Below are 15,394 nucleotides of genomic sequence, written 5' to 3'. Positions count from 1 at the left end.
TCTAGCTAGGTAGCCACCAACGGTGACCCTGTTCAACCGGGAATAACTCAAATAGATCACGTTAGCTAGCTAGATAATAGATAATTAATAGCTAGCTAGCTAGTTATACAGCTAATAGATAGCAGATAGATAGCTATCTAGCTAGGTAGCCAGCAACGGTAACCCCGTTCAACCGGGAATAACTCAAATAGATCACGTTAGCTAGCTAGCTAATAGTTAACTAATAGCTAGCCAGCTAGTTAGTTAGACTGCTAATAGATAGTAGATAGATAGCAAGCTAGGTCGCCAGCAACGGTGACCCTGTTTAACCGGGAATAACTCAAATAGATCACGTTAGCTAGCTAGATAATAGATAATTAATAGCTAGCTAGCTAGTTATACAGCTAATAGATAGCAGATAGCTATCTAGCTAGGTAGCCACCAACGGTGACCCTGTTCAACCGGGAATAACTCAAATAGATCACGTAAGCTAGCTAGCTAATAGATAACTAATGGATATTTATTTTATACTTACCTTTTAGTGTTGCTTTTTATCATTTTATATTTCATATTATCGATTTTTATGACTGTCTAACTGTACATGTAATGATTAAAAGTCAGTCATTACCAGTCACGTATTTGAAATGGGCCAACAAAGCTCGAGATTGCCCTCCCTCCTCTACTTCATCGTCTTTATCGTGTTTTGTCTTTGCGTTCTCATCCTCCTCCTCAGATTTGCTTTTAAGTGCGATGGCGCCCTTGAGTGTCGTCATGTGACTGCGGCCTCGCCGCCGAACGTGTCGTTTCCTCTTTCGCGCCCCAACACACACACACACACACACACACACACACACACACACACACACACACACATACACTCCCCACCACCTCCATGGAGGCAGTCGCCATGGCAACAGCAAATCTATCTCTACCGGCGATGTGTGATCTTTTTATTAGCCCCGCCCCTTTTTCTCCGATCATATGTGTGTGTGTGTGTGTGTGTGTACATGTGTGTACGTGCATATGTGTGTGTGTTTATACGTTCGCACTTGGCTGGTTAAAGACAAAAATCTGAATTATTTGAGTTATTGATGCATTGTTTTTATGTGTCTGCATGTGCAGTTGTATGTGGAGCATTTCTATTTATTAATAAAAATAAAAATAATACATATTACAATAATAATATTTCATTCATAAGCGCCTTTCAAAACTCATGGCAGTTCGCACAATGTGTGTTTTGTATTTGTGTGTCTTCATATTCATGTGTTTATGTACGTTTGCCAGCTGCCAATCACAAGTGAACCGCAAGTACAGTATCTGTGTCGCGTAATGATGATGTCATCTGACCTTTCCGGCAGGCTTCCTCCTCTTCAAGGACTTTTGCATGAACGAGATCGACGAGGCCGTCCCGCAGCTCAAGTTCTACGAGGAAGTACGTTGCCTGCTGTTTAGGCTCGGTAGATTCGGGGCAGGAAGTGACCCGGCGCTGACTTCCTGTTTCCGTTCTGGGTCTTGTCTAACAGATAAAAGACTATGAAAAGCTGGATTCGGAGGAGGAAAGACTTAGTCGCAGTCGGCAGATCTATGACGGATACATCATGAAGGAGCTGCTATCGTGTTCGCATGTGAGTTGGAGGGGTCCTGATTAGGGTCCTAGCTGTAGTCCTGGACCGCTTTTTCCATGTGTTTTAAAGGACAACCGACATCAGAAAAACGTTTTATAGCATCTGAAATACCCAAAACACGCAGGCTGATATTTTTAGTTAAATGCAAAACACCAAAAAAATGACTTAAAGTGTCCCAAAACTGCCACAAAATGAGCTCGGAAATGGGGCGATTCAGAAAGTCCCGCCCCCTTGTTCGTGACATCACGCCAGGATACTCCTTCACAAACTGCATTGCTCCAGAATCACAACAATGGCTTCAGAAAGTTCAGATTCGGAGAAGATGCTTTCTTGTTACTCATCAAGTTATGAATATGATTCAACTAGTTCTGAAGAGGAAAGCATGTCAGTTGTCCTTTAAGTTCCGGCTGGTCACCCCCCATTATTATTTTCTCCGTACTGACCAGTTTACGCCTTGTTTTCCTTTCAGCCGTTCTCCAAAAAAGCCGTGGACCACGTCCAAAGTCATCTGGCCAAGAAGCTGGTTCCCCCAACCCTCTTCCAGGTAGCCACTCCCCCCCCCCCGCCAAGCCTCCAACATTGCATTAAAGCCAATTGGTCGACTGACGTTTATCCCCGACAGCCCTACATCGTGGAGATCTGCGACAGCCTACGAGGGAAGATTTTCGAGAAGTTTATCGAGAGGTGAGACAGCGTCGGCGTATAAGTCGCGCTAGCCGCCACTTTGCTAACCTTGCCCCTCCCCCCGCCCCCGTCTTCTCTCACACACAGCGACAAGTTCACGAGATTTTGCCAGTGGAAGAATGTCGAGCTCAACATCCACGTGAGTAGGGCGACGTAAATTTTGGGGGACAAACGAGAATATTGTTGGACCAACCATCGGATGGAGGCGTTTAGTTAAAGAATAAAATACATTCACGTAGGCCTCGATGCATCCAGTGGCAACTTTCAAAATTAAAGCTCGCTTATAATGGCTATCTGGCTAGCTGTGTGACTAGCTACCTGGCTAGCTATCTATTAGCTACTGTATGTAGCTATTTATTTGCTAGCTAGCTTTCTAACTGTTTGAGGTACTTCCGGGTTGAGTGAACGCTGGCGCATGTGGCTGCCGCTGCTCACCCACAGAAAAAAATGATTCTGTGACTGTAAAGTGACCTTGAGAGTTTTGAAAGGCGCTTAGAAAAATATAACAAAGGGAGGGAACTTCATGAATACAAATGTAATCCATACTTTTTTTTTTTTCCCCCCAAGATCAAAGTGAATTCTGATGCGTTAATTTCAAAATAAAAAAAATAAAAATAAAAGGGGGAAAATCAGAATATGAATTAAATGCAATGAATTAATAAATTACTCACGGTCCTACTAAATAAAATACATACCAGCTACGTCGATCGACAAATTTCACAATAAAAGCATGTTTAGGCTAAACATCAAGTTGTCAATGCTTTTAATTTGAAATTGAAGTTGTTTTTTGTTTTGCCCAGCTAACGATGAATGACTTCAGCGTCCACCGCATTATCGGCCGCGGCGGCTTCGGTGAAGTTTACGGATGCAGGAAGGCTGACACGGGAAAGATGTGAGCGTGTGTATGGGTACATCTTGACGTGTGCAAGTTTGTCTTCTTAAATTTGTGGAAGTGAGCATGTCTGTATGGGCGTGTTTTTTTATTTATTATTTTGCTATGTATACAGTGATACCTTGGCTTATGAACTTACTTGGTTCCCATGCAGTGTGTAAGGCGAAAAGTGTGTATCCCAAAAAATACTTTTCCATTGGAAACCATTAAAATGAGAATAATCCGTTCCCAGGTCCCCATAAAACATAATTTTCTACGTTTCTAAGCCTTAAAACTACACAAAATATGCCTTATTTTATGTATACTAAATGTGCTATGGTATTATAATTAAATAAATAAACTGTACTGTATTATAAAGTTGTTTTATTTACCTTTGTGATGGTCGTTGATGGCTTGATGGAATGGAGTGGCCGGTTTCATCAGCATTAAATAAACAATTGATGAGGAACGTAACCTTCTTTCACCATCTTGAAGAATGATCCCTTGTAGGTGCTTTCTCATGTGCCTACTCGTGTACGTGTGCCATACCCGTGCGCGTCGTAATGTGTGCGCTCCCTTCGCAGGTACGCGATGAAGTGTCTGGACAAAAAGCGCATCAAGATGAAGCAGGGCGAGACGCTGGCGCTCAACGAGAGAATCATGCTTTCGCTCGTCAGCACCGGGGTGAGTCGCGTTTCGCCTCGTTTTGGATCATGCGACCAAGCCGCGGGCGGGGCTAACCTGCGACATCTCGGCAGGATTGCCCGTTCATCGTGTGCATGACGTACGCCTTCCACACGCCTGACAAGCTTTGCTTCATATTGGACCTCATGAACGGTAACAGTCACACCATAGCGACTATTTGTAACCCCCCCCCAAAAAAAGCATTTTTTTTTTAACAGTTGGGGTCATTTTTTTGTTGTATTATTTTTAAACACATTTCTCATGAAATAATATGTGTTGCTCATATCAAAATTACTATATTTTCTGCACTATGAGGCGCACCTAAAAGAAATGATTTTTTCAAAAGCTGACCATGCGCCTCATAATACGGTTCGCCTTTTGTCTTGAATTTAAAAAAAAAATATGTCATTCATTGAAGGTGCCCCTTATAATGCGGTGCGCCTTATGTATGGAAAAGACTTTTAAATATGTAATTCATTAAAGGTGCCCCTTATAATGCGGTGCGCATTATGTATGTCATTTGTTGAAGGGGTGCTTTATCATCCAGAAAATACGGCAATAATAATAATAATAATAATAATAACACATTGATTTTACAAGTGCCTTTCTGAACACTTATGTATGGCAAAGGTTTTTAAATGTCATTCGTTCCGGTATAATTAGGTGCATGGTTCATGTTTTAAAGTTATATGACATACGAGTACAGGTAACATCCGACTTACGACAGAGTTCCGTTCCGACCAAACGGTTGCAAGTCAAAATTCAAATTGTTGAATAGAGACTCGCAAACTCCCTTTTTTGGTGCCATCACGCAGTCGATTGCTGTGCGAGAGTGAGATGCCGGCTGGCCAAAATTGTCGTACGCGTTGCCGGCCTGCTAGCGCGTTGCGGTGCCAGGTGTATAATTATTTTTTTTAAATAGGGTCTTGAGGTCGTGGTCGTAAGTACGGGTGGTCGTAAGTCGAACCGGTCGTAAGTCGGATGTTACCTGTATTTGGTAAATTGATCTCAAATCTTCATTTCAATAAATTACAATTACACCAAAAATGTATATTCAATCATGAAGTAGTAATTCCAGCATGAACTATAAATAATACAATCTATAATACATTTTTTTTTTTGGGGGGGGAGGGGTTAACCCCTACTGCACTTTGCTGTTAAACTCTGATGCGTGTGTGTCAGGCGGCGACCTGCACTACCACCTGTCTCAACACGGCGTGTTCAGTGAAAAGGAAATGCGTTTCTACGCCGCCGAGATCATCCTGGGCCTGGAGCATATGCACAACCGCTTCGTCGTCTACCGGGACCTCAAGGTAGGTCATAATACCCCCTTTGGACCTTTGGACCAATACTGTTGACACCCCCTCTTGACCCCCGACCCCACCCACAGCCCGCCAACATCCTGCTGGACGAGCACGGACACGTTCGTATCTCTGACCTGGGCCTCGCCTGCGATTTCTCAAAGAAGAAACCGCACGCCAGCGTGTAAGTATGACCCCGGCGGACTCGAGTGGTGCGATGTGGTCATTTTTCTGTCCTCTGATTGGTTTGTGTAAAAATGGTCCCGCTCTAGTTGGATAAACATGATACAGTGATACCTTGGTTTACGAATCCCTTGGCATACAAACTATTTTTCGGGATGCACACGGAGCGCCACAATGAGCGATGTGCCGTTCGCGCACTAACCCGTTTTCCAAAAAAGAAAATGGCAGCCGACATTTTTTTTTTGTCCTCTATTCCCAGCCCCCAGTCTTCGGTTAAAGCCATGTGATTGGTCAAGAATGCAGTAGTGGGGGGAGGTGGTTTAAACATTAAAGAGAGGCAGACGACAGAGTGACAAAATGGATAGAAAACTGTGAAATTTGGACTCGTTTCAACTTTGATAGTTCAAAGGCAGAGTGTAGACTGCAAGGTTAAAATTCCCATCAATCAGGCTCAGTTTATTTCTTTAATTATAATACCATGGCACATTTATTATACATAAAATAAGGTATATTTTATGTCGTTTTAAGGCTTAGAAAATTAGAAAGTAGAAAATTATGTTTTATGGGGACCTGGGAACGGATTATTCTCATTTTAATGGTTTCCTATGGGAAATTATTTTTAGGATACACGCTTTTCACCTTACACACTGTCAGGAAACAGTTCGTAAGCCAAGGTATCACTGCAACCCTTTTTTTTTTGCCTTTGCTATGATGTTGGTATCATGGCGCGGCGCCGTCACATGGTAAAGTTGACCCTTGGTGTACTTCAGGGGCACCCACGGCTACATGGCCCCGGAAGTTCTGCAGAAGGGGACGGCGTACGACAGCAGCGCCGACTGGTTCTCATTGGGTTGCATGCTCTTTAAGTTACTTCGGGGGTAAGTCTATTTTTGGAGAATGGCGCCTTTCGTTTGGGCCTCTTGTTCAATGGGGTTGATGAGAAATGGAAATTGGTTCTCCTCGACCACATTTGGACCACCAATTACCATCTGAGGTTCTTCTATAAAGATCCGTCTTCAATGTCCGCCCGTTTGTGCGTCTCCCCCCTTTCAGGCACAGCCCGTTCAGGCAGCACAAGACCAAAGACAAACACGAGATTGACAGGATGACGCTAACCATGGTAAGACAAACCACTTATGTACACATTTGATTTTGTGATTGAGGGGGAAAAAATGGAAGTGGGGTGGGAGGGGGACATAAAAAAAGAATCAATTTAGAAGTCCATCAATTGATCCACGAGTGATTGATGATCCCATTTCATGCCGACGGCTATTTCGATCAAGCGTTTGGACAAGTTGAAGCGTCAACTATAAATACGCAATTACCATGAACGCAGCCAAACGATTATGTATTTATTTAATAAACAAACTGACACTTTTACCTTGGAACAGCACTGATCGACATTTCACGGTTCTTGCACACTGCAACAATCGAGACAAGAGCGCGGAAAAAAAATAAATCCTACTGGACCCTTCGCACCCTGCCCACCACCTTTTCCAGCGACCGATCCATGCGCACCAAATCCAGCAGACATTTAAACTTCCCTCGTCGTCATTAACTCTAAACAGTAACCCAAAAATCTAACTGTATAGTGCCTCTTTGCAAAAAATTTTAACGATGATACTAGTGCAGCTTGTTCTCCCAAAGTTCCTTATGTGTTCACTCAACCCAGAAGTAACTCAAATAGATGGAAAGTTAGCTAGCCAAATGATATCGATGAGAAAGTTTCTTCAGTCGTCATCTGTACTTCTTTGAAGGTGTCGGGCGTTTTGCTTCTCATCCAAGAGGCTTCGTAAGCTCACTGATTTTTTTGCTGGTAGTTTTGGCCCTATATTTATCCCTACTGTCCAGACGTGGCGGTGCCAGCCTCTGCAATGACTGGTCCCTGCTCTCAGGTTGGGGGGGGGGGGAGCAGAGGACTACTCCCTGCGGTTCACACTGATTACTTCTATTATTTCAAAGATGTACAGATGACGGCTGAAGAAACCTTCTCATTGATGGACCACTCCTGTACGACTAACAGTTTACACAGACGTATAGCTAAAAATTAGCTAATAGATAGCCAAATAGCTATACAGCTATATAACTAACAGGAAGTAGCTCAAATTGATAGAAAGCTAGCTAGATAAGAGATAGCTAAGCAGCTAGCGATTAAGTACGCTGGCCCCTGAGTGAAAATGTGGCTTTAATACACTCAATGCCACTGGCCTTTCGTTGTGTTCTACATACTTGTCCAATAAAGATAATTCTGATTCCGATTTTTATTTTTTTTTTTCTGGACGTGACCATTCTACCGACGCATCAATCCACAAATATGATGGCGACTTTTCTTTTTCACACACGCGACTCTGCGCAACCCGACAAAAGGTGATCTTTGGCCGTTGGTCCAAATCTGATTACGGCAAATGGTTTCATCCAGACGTGTAATCGCATTCGCTTGCTAATCCTCCCGCTTGGATGGGATTAAATAAAAATAGCTGTCTTAATGGCGCTCGCTCGTGTGCGTATGTTGGAAGTTTCACATCAAGAACAATCTTGATATTTTTTTTTTCTTCTCTGTCGTCTTATTTTCCCCGTTTTGTTTTATTTCTTCAGAACGTGGAGCTCCCCGATTCGTTCACCGCGGAACTGAAGGAACTTCTGGAAGGGCTTCTTCAGCGTGACGTCTCCAAGAGGCTGGGCTGCCAGGGACGAGGGTAACGCATGCGTGTTACATATAAAACCCGGTTTAACACCCCCCGCATGTTTGAAGTTACACTGATACCTTGGCTTACGAACTTTTCGGTTTACGAACATTACAAAGTGTAATGCAGAGTGTAGACTGCAAGGTTAAAATACCCCATCAATCAGGCTCCACAAATAACCCAAGTCATCTATCTGTACACTTGATGCAAAAAGCTATCAACCCAGCGAAACAGAACACAATTGATGAGGAACTAGGTAAGATTATCGCAGATAAAGCACTTACGAGAGATCATTCCTCAAGATGGTGAAAGAAGAAGGCTACGTTCCTCATCTAGTGTTTAATGCTGATGAAAGCGGCCACTCCATTCCATCAACGACCATATCAAAGGTAAATAAAATGACTTTATTATACAGTACAGTTTTTTTCTTTAATTATAATACCGTAGCACATTTATTATACATAAAATAAGGTATATTCTGTGTAATTTTAAAGCTTAGAAAATTAGACAGTAGAAAAGCATGCTTTATGGGGACCTGGGAACGGATTATTCTCATTTTAACGGTTTCTTATGGGAAATTACGTTTTGAGATACACACTTTTCGCCTTACACACTGTCTGAGAGCCAATTAAGTTCGTAAGCCAAGGTATCACTGTATCTCCGTCCACTTGTCAGACCCGCTAGTTAGCATCTTATGTTTGGGCACCCTCTGCTGGCTGCACCAGGACTAACCCCCCCATATGCTTGTGTTACCTGTCAATCAGAGCGGGGGAGGTCAAAGGGCATCCGTTCTTCACGGGCATGGACTGGCAGCAGGTCTACCTGCAAAAGGTACCTGGATAACGTTTTTTGGATCGCTGTCTCGGCGCTGGTTAACCCGTAACGTGCCTGTCTGCAGTACTCGCCGCCGCTCATCCCGCCCAGAGGGGAAGTCAACGCCGCTGATGCCTTTGATATCGGCTCCTTTGATGAGGAGGACACAAAGGGCATCAAGGTCCTCACTCTTATTCATACACAAGCACACACACACACACACACGATCCAAGTCTTTGGTCCTAAATGTTTTGCTTTTTTTTTTTTTGTCTTCAGCTCCTGGACAGCGACCAGGAGCTGTACAAGAACTTCCCACTGGTGATTTCCGAGCGTTGGCAGCAAGAAGTGGCCGAGACTGTCTACGGCGCCGTGAACTTGGATACGGATAAAAATGAGGCCCGCAAGAGGGCCAAGAACAAACAACTGGGCCACGAGGAAGGTCAGGGATGCTCCTCTAACACAAACTGACACGCAGAAAATACATAAATAAATGAATCAATAATCACTCATTCACTGTTAGATGATGTGCAAAAAAAAAAATGTGTCCACTCCAGTGCCAGGGTTTTTGTCATTTTCACCACCCGCAGAATATTGAGTTTTAGGACCACATAAACATTCAATGCAGCGTAAGAAACATTAGACTCTCTTCTTTCATCAGAAAAATAGTTAATTCCTAAGTTGTATGCGTCTGGAGTTATATGAGTTTGAAATGGGGGCGGCTATTCAAAATATAATATAATACAATACATATATATTGATTTATATAGCGCTTTAATAACAACTGAAGCTGTAACAAAGCACAAACGTGGACAAAAGGCAAATGCTGACCCCTTGTGGAAGGGAAACGCATTGCCAAAAGTCTGGCCAGTGCTTTATCGGGACCAAAGCATGAAAAAACAAAACCTGAAGTAATTCAAGAATGGCGCTTTACGTCATATTTTCGATTCCCGAATAAATTAGTGAATGGCAGTGAATGAGTTAATTCATTGGAACACCAACAGGATAAACATCTTGATGCTAACATCCAATGTGAAACTCCATAGAAGGGCTAACATAATTTAGCATGGATGTTATTTTCATGACACTAAAACCTCTTTCCTTTACAGTTATTGTCACGGTGTGATGACCTCACACGCATGTATCATTTTTCTTGTTGTCATGCAGATTACGCGCTGGGCAAGGATTGCATCATGCATGGCTACATGCTAAAGCTGGGTAACCCCTTCCTCACGCAGTGGCAGCGACGCTACTTTTACCTCTTCCCCAACCGAGTCGAGTGGCGGGGAGAGGGCGAGTCACGGGTTAGTTGTCGCCCGACACAATCCACCCGGGTCATACCCGTCCTTCCGTCTTTACGTGTCTGGAAACCCTCTTGTTGTGCGTGTTATGTTGATGTTAAACGTGCAAAGGAAACATGGTTGGCGAAACACTTGACGCAGCTCAAAGACTCGGTGAGTGGGCGGCTATGTTGTAGGCTCCGCCTCCTGCCTCTTCTCCCCGCCCCCTTTGCTACTGCTAGATAAACAGCTGCCTGTTGTGTCACCTTTTGAGGTCCTCGCAATACGCCTATAGCAGCAGGTGTTGGCTCAGTGTGGCTACATGCTAATACTGGTTAGCACAGTTGTGGATTTATGGCTTCCTGTCCTTAGGATACTAAACGTGTGAACAATAGATACTGGCTAGCTAGCTAGCTATTAGCTATATAGCGATAACCTGTGACTGTAAAGTGTCCTTGAGGGTTTTGAAAGGCGCTTATAAATGAAATGTATTATTATTATTATTATTATAGCTTGCTGGGTAGCTGTCTAGCTAGCTAGTTATTAGATATCTGTTGGCTGGCTAGCTGGCTTTCTATCTGTCTGAGTTACTTCCGCTGGCACGTGTGGCTGCCGCTGCTCACCTGCAGGAAAACTTATCCCGTGACTGTAAAGTGACCTTGAGAGTTTTGAAAAGCGCTTATAAATGAAATGTATTATTATTATTATTATTATAGCTGGCTGGGTAGCTGTCTAGCTAGCTAGTTATTAGATATCTGTTGGCTGGCTAGCTGGCTTTCTATCTATCTGAGTTACTTCCGCTGGCACGTGTGGCTGCCGCTGCTCACCTGCAGGAAAACTTATCCCGTGACTGTAAAGTGACCTTGAGAGTTTTGAAAAGCGCTTATAAATGAAATGGATTATTATTATTATTAATACGAAATTGAATTTACAGCATCTCTATCTGAACATTTTTCGACATAGTGTACCCGCAAAAATATTCGTATGTACCGTAACGTCGTAACTTGGGTGGTTGTAAGTTGGGGAGCGTCTGAAACGAAAAACGGGTCCCCGAGTCCTGAACGTCGCTCACCGCGATGTCGCAGGTATACGTGCGGCGACATCATCCGGCGCTTAACGTTAGCATGTCGCTCGGCTTGCCGTCATCCGCCTCACATCTGCGCCTCCCGGTTTTTCTTCTTCTCCCGTTTACGCAAAGGTGACGTGACTGATCATGTGACTTTTTTTTGGGCCGTTTCAGCAAAATCTTCTGACGATGGAGCAAATCGTCTCTGTGGAAGAAACGCAGATTAAAGACAAGAAGTGCATTCTGCTGCGCATCAAAGGAGGGAAGCAGTTTGTGCTTCAGTGCGAGGTAACGTGTAATGGCTATCTATTCCCTGGCTAATGGCTATCTATTCCCTGGCTAATGGCTATCTGTTCGCTAGCTATTAGCTATCTATTCGCTGACTAATAACTATCTATTCGCTGGCTAATGGCTATCTATTCGCTGGCTAACGGCTATCTGTTCGCTAGCTATTAGCTATCTATTCGCTGGCTAATGGCTATCCATTCGCTGGCTAATGTCTATCTATTCGCTGGCTAATGGCTATCTATTCGCTGGCTAGTAGCTATCTATTCGCTGGCTAATAACTATCTATTCGCTGGCTAATGGCTATCTATTCGCTGGCTAATGGTTAGCTATTCGCTGGCTAATGGCTATCTATTTGCTGGCTAATGGCTATTCATTCGCTGGCCAATGGCTATCTATTCACTGGCTAATGGCTAGCTATTTTCTATCTATTTGCTTGCTATTTGCTATCTATTCGCTATCTATTAGCTATCTATTCGCTATCTAATGACTATATTCGCTGGCTATTGGCTATCTGTTCACTGGCTAATAGCCATCTATTCGCTGGCTAATTTCTAGCTATTTGCTAGCTAGCTAATAGCTATCTATTCGCTGGCTATTTGCTATCTATTCGCTGGCTAATGGCTAGCTATTTGCTAGCTAGCTAATAGCCATCTATTCGCTAGCTAGCTAGCTTGCTATCATTTAAGTTACTTTGGGGTTGAGTGAACGCTGGCCTGTGTGGCTGCCGCTGCTCACCCACAGAGAAAACTTATCCTGTGACTGTAAAGTGACCTTGAGAGTTTTGAAAGGCGCTTAGAAATAAAATGTATTCTTCTTCTTTTTTTTTCTTTTTCTTGTTATTATTATTATTATAAAAATGCGGTAACACACTTATATGCATCCACATGCCAATGTATGCATGTTGCCCGCAGAGCGACCCCGAATTGGTGCAGTGGAAAAAGGAGCTGACGGAGGCGTTCAGCGAAGCTCAAAAGTTACTTCGGCGCGCCCCAAAAGTCATCGGCAAGAGTCGCACCGGCGGCGTGGTGGAGCTCTCCAAGCCCCCCCTGACGCACCGCAACAGTAACGGCCTGTGAGTGCACACGTATGTGTGTGCACATACATATACACTCACACATACACACCCATGCGTAAACACGTCACGACCAATCTTATTTTTTTTTTCACACCGCCGGACCTCGCCGATCGTGGAGCGGAAACAGCATGTGAAGAACGTTGCATGAAACCCCACAGCACCCTTAGCGGGATACCCTCAACACACCCCAACCCCCATCTAAGCAAGGACCAACGGGCATTGCGCCCCCCTTTGCACCCTCCATGTATTCCAAGTGCATCAAGTGCCAATACGCACTATTCCTCAAAAAAGGGGGGGCGGGACAAACATTCCCCTGCAGGAAGCAGGAAGTCGATGGACTCGCCTCTGATTGGCTGCCGCTCAGCCAACCCGGGAAAAGAGATTTCACTGCAGCTTGTTGATATAATAACAGCAAACACCGTGGTGGTAGTCGTGGTGGTGGGCTGCATGTGGGGGGTACGGGGGGTGGTTATGTATATATATAAATATATATATATATATATATATATATGTGTTCAGTGTTTGCATCAACGTCTGTACGAGGGAAGAAAAGGCGACGGGGGCCGAGATGCCAAATAGGTCGGCCTCAAGTCGTCGTAGCGACGCCGCGCGCCTCTTTTGGATTAAGTGACTGTGAGAGAATGGGGTTAGATTGACCTTTTATACACTTCCACTGGAAACAGGAAGTGAGCTCTGCAATGAGGCGGAGCCTATCATGTTGGTTGTCTGAGCTAGCCATGTTAGCATCCTAGCTAGCCATGTTAACATCCTAGCTGGCCATGTTAACATCCTAGCTGGCCATGTTAGCATCCTAGCTAGCCGTGTTAGCATCCTAGCTAGCCATTTTAGCATCCTAGCTAGCCATGTTAACATTCTTGCTAGCCATGTTAACATCCTAGCTAGCCATGATAACATCCTAGCTGGCCATGTTAACATCCTAACTAGCCATGTGAACACCCTAGCAGCCCATGTTAACATCCTAGCTGACCAAGTTAAGATCCTAGCTAGCCATGATAGCATCCTGGCTAGCCATGTTAGCATCCTAGCTAGCCGTGTTAGCATCCTAGCTAGCAGTGTTAGCATCCTAGCTAGCCATGTTAGCATCCTAGCTAGCCATGTTAGCATCTTAGCTTGCCGTGTTAGCATCCTAGCTAATGCAAAAGAAAAGCATCCACAGCCATGGTAGGAATCCAGAGAGGAGTGTCCCGATTCCCTACAAAGATATTTTTTTCCGTGTTCTCAAACGTGCTCAAATGAATATTCTAGAATCTTTTACAACATTTTAGAGGGATCTTTGAGGTTTTGGTGTTCCATAATGAACTTTCCGTACTGGGTCTGCAATGTTTAAGCGCCCTGGCAGTCAAAAATGATCTCAATTCTTGTCGCCTCTTGTAAAAAAACTTGAAGGTTTTTGTGGGTTCTAGAAGGATCCTACAATGTTCTAAAACAAATGCTTGGCGTTGTCATATGATCTCAAAAGGAGCTATGAAATCCGAAAGGCCCCTCAAATTCTTCCCCATAAAATGTTTAGTGTTCATGTCCATCATTCTCGTCCTTATCACCGATTGTTCTCCACTGTTCAACAATCTTGCTTAACATTTTTGAGCATCCTAAAAAAATGCAACCATGATTTGACATCTTGTCAAATGTTCCAAAATGAACTACAGGTAACATCCGACTTACAACCGAGTTCCCGTTCCGACCAACCGGTCGTAAGTCGAAATGGTTGTAAGTCGAAATCCATTCAAAATGTTGAAGAGTGACCCGGAGGCTAAATGACTCGCAAACACCCCTCTTAAAATGTTAAATATAGGCTCTTGAGGTTGTTGTCGTAAGTACGAGTGGTCGTAAGTCGAAATGGTCGTGAGTCGAAATCCATTCAAAATGTTGAATAGAGACTCGGAGACCAAGTGACTCGCAAACTCCGCCTCTTAAAATGTTAAAAATAGGGTCTGGAGGTCGTGGTTGTAAGTTTGGGTGGTCGTAAGTCATACTGGTCGTAAGTCGGATGTTACCTGTATTTCTATTAGAGTCTAATTATTATGCAACATTCTAGAATGATTAAAAAACAACAACAACGGGACATTCAAGTATCAGAAAGAAGTTTGTTTTATGTAGGATGGGGCGCGCGGCAGGTGGGGGTCAAATGTCATCACCTCAAGGTGTCTTTTATTTTTGGAGCATTTTTATTTTTACGTTCGTGCACCTTTTCTAGCGTCATGTGCTAACTTGCTACGTGCTAGATTCAATGTGCCAAACGGGGGTTGGGGGGGGGGCGGAGCCAACAGGAATCCTTGCACGGACAAGATGGCGGCCCACCCAGTGGGCAGGAGGAAGGAAAGGGGGACCAAAACTGTGACCAATCAGGTGCCGCTGCCACTTGCTATTTCCTGTTCACGCTGTTCGGATGCTACAAGAGCACAGTGACAAAAATTCAAGCTTAAATAAATAAATGAAAGAAAGAAAATATATGTGTATAAGAAAGCTTTAGGTTTATTTAAAAACAAAAAAAAAAAGATATGTAGGAAAAAGTGGAGAAAATTTGGGGGATTTTATTGTGATTTTTTTTTCTTTTCAGATGTTTGTGGTGAACAATCTTGCACATAAAGAATTTCAAAATAAAAGCCTCCTTTGCTTTTTTTTTTATTCGGAACATCCCAGATGTCGAACAAGTCTCTCATCTCAAGTCATACAGTGATACCTTGGCTTACAAACTTAATTGGTTCCCAGACAGTGTTTATCCCAAAAAAATATTTCCCATAGGAAACCATTAAAATGATAATAATCCGTTCCCAGGTCCCCATAAAACATAATTTTCTACTTTTTTCTAAGCCTTAAAACTACACGAAATATACCTTATTTTA

General features: G+C 43.5%; 1 protein-coding gene across 2 annotated transcripts in view; it reads left to right on the top strand.

Annotated features, from left to right (window-relative positions):
• The window catches only part of grk3 (G protein-coupled receptor kinase 3), a 29,529-nt gene extending 14,375 nt beyond the window's left edge, over positions 1–15,154 (top strand). The window contains exons 3-22 of one of the 2 annotated variants that reach the window (XM_089020679.1): positions 1,338–1,411; positions 1,503–1,604; positions 2,074–2,148; positions 2,227–2,288; positions 2,376–2,427; positions 3,089–3,180; positions 3,744–3,843; positions 3,918–3,996; positions 5,026–5,156; positions 5,234–5,328; positions 6,098–6,205; positions 6,381–6,447; positions 7,923–8,023; positions 8,776–8,842; positions 8,910–9,005; positions 9,101–9,263; positions 9,989–10,125; positions 10,234–10,275; positions 11,342–11,455; positions 12,367–15,154. In XM_089020679.1, coding sequence (XP_088876805.1) covers positions 1,338–1,411; positions 1,503–1,604; positions 2,074–2,148; positions 2,227–2,288; positions 2,376–2,427; positions 3,089–3,180; positions 3,744–3,843; positions 3,918–3,996; positions 5,026–5,156; positions 5,234–5,328; positions 6,098–6,205; positions 6,381–6,447; positions 7,923–8,023; positions 8,776–8,842; positions 8,910–9,005; positions 9,101–9,263; positions 9,989–10,125; positions 10,234–10,275; positions 11,342–11,455; positions 12,367–12,531 — 1,922 coding nt within the window. In that variant the 3' untranslated portion in view covers positions 12,532–15,154. The remainder of the gene's footprint in view (positions 1–1,337; positions 1,412–1,502; positions 1,605–2,073; positions 2,149–2,226; positions 2,289–2,375; positions 2,428–3,088; positions 3,181–3,743; positions 3,844–3,917; positions 3,997–5,025; positions 5,157–5,233; positions 5,329–6,097; positions 6,206–6,380; positions 6,448–7,922; positions 8,024–8,775; positions 8,843–8,909; positions 9,006–9,100; positions 9,264–9,988; positions 10,126–10,233; positions 10,276–11,341; positions 11,456–12,366) is intronic. The other variant, XM_089020680.1, reaches the window with a different exon arrangement.
• The last annotated feature ends 240 nt before the right edge of the window (positions 15,155–15,394 follow it).

Source organism: Hippocampus bargibanti, linkage group LG18 (assembly GCF_051943395.1).
Source record: "Hippocampus bargibanti isolate YZ-2025 linkage group LG18, ASM5194339v1, whole genome shotgun sequence".
Classification (NCBI taxonomy): domain Eukaryota; kingdom Metazoa; phylum Chordata; class Actinopteri; order Syngnathiformes; family Syngnathidae; genus Hippocampus; species Hippocampus bargibanti.
This window is presented reverse-complemented; position numbering and strand designations above follow the sequence as displayed.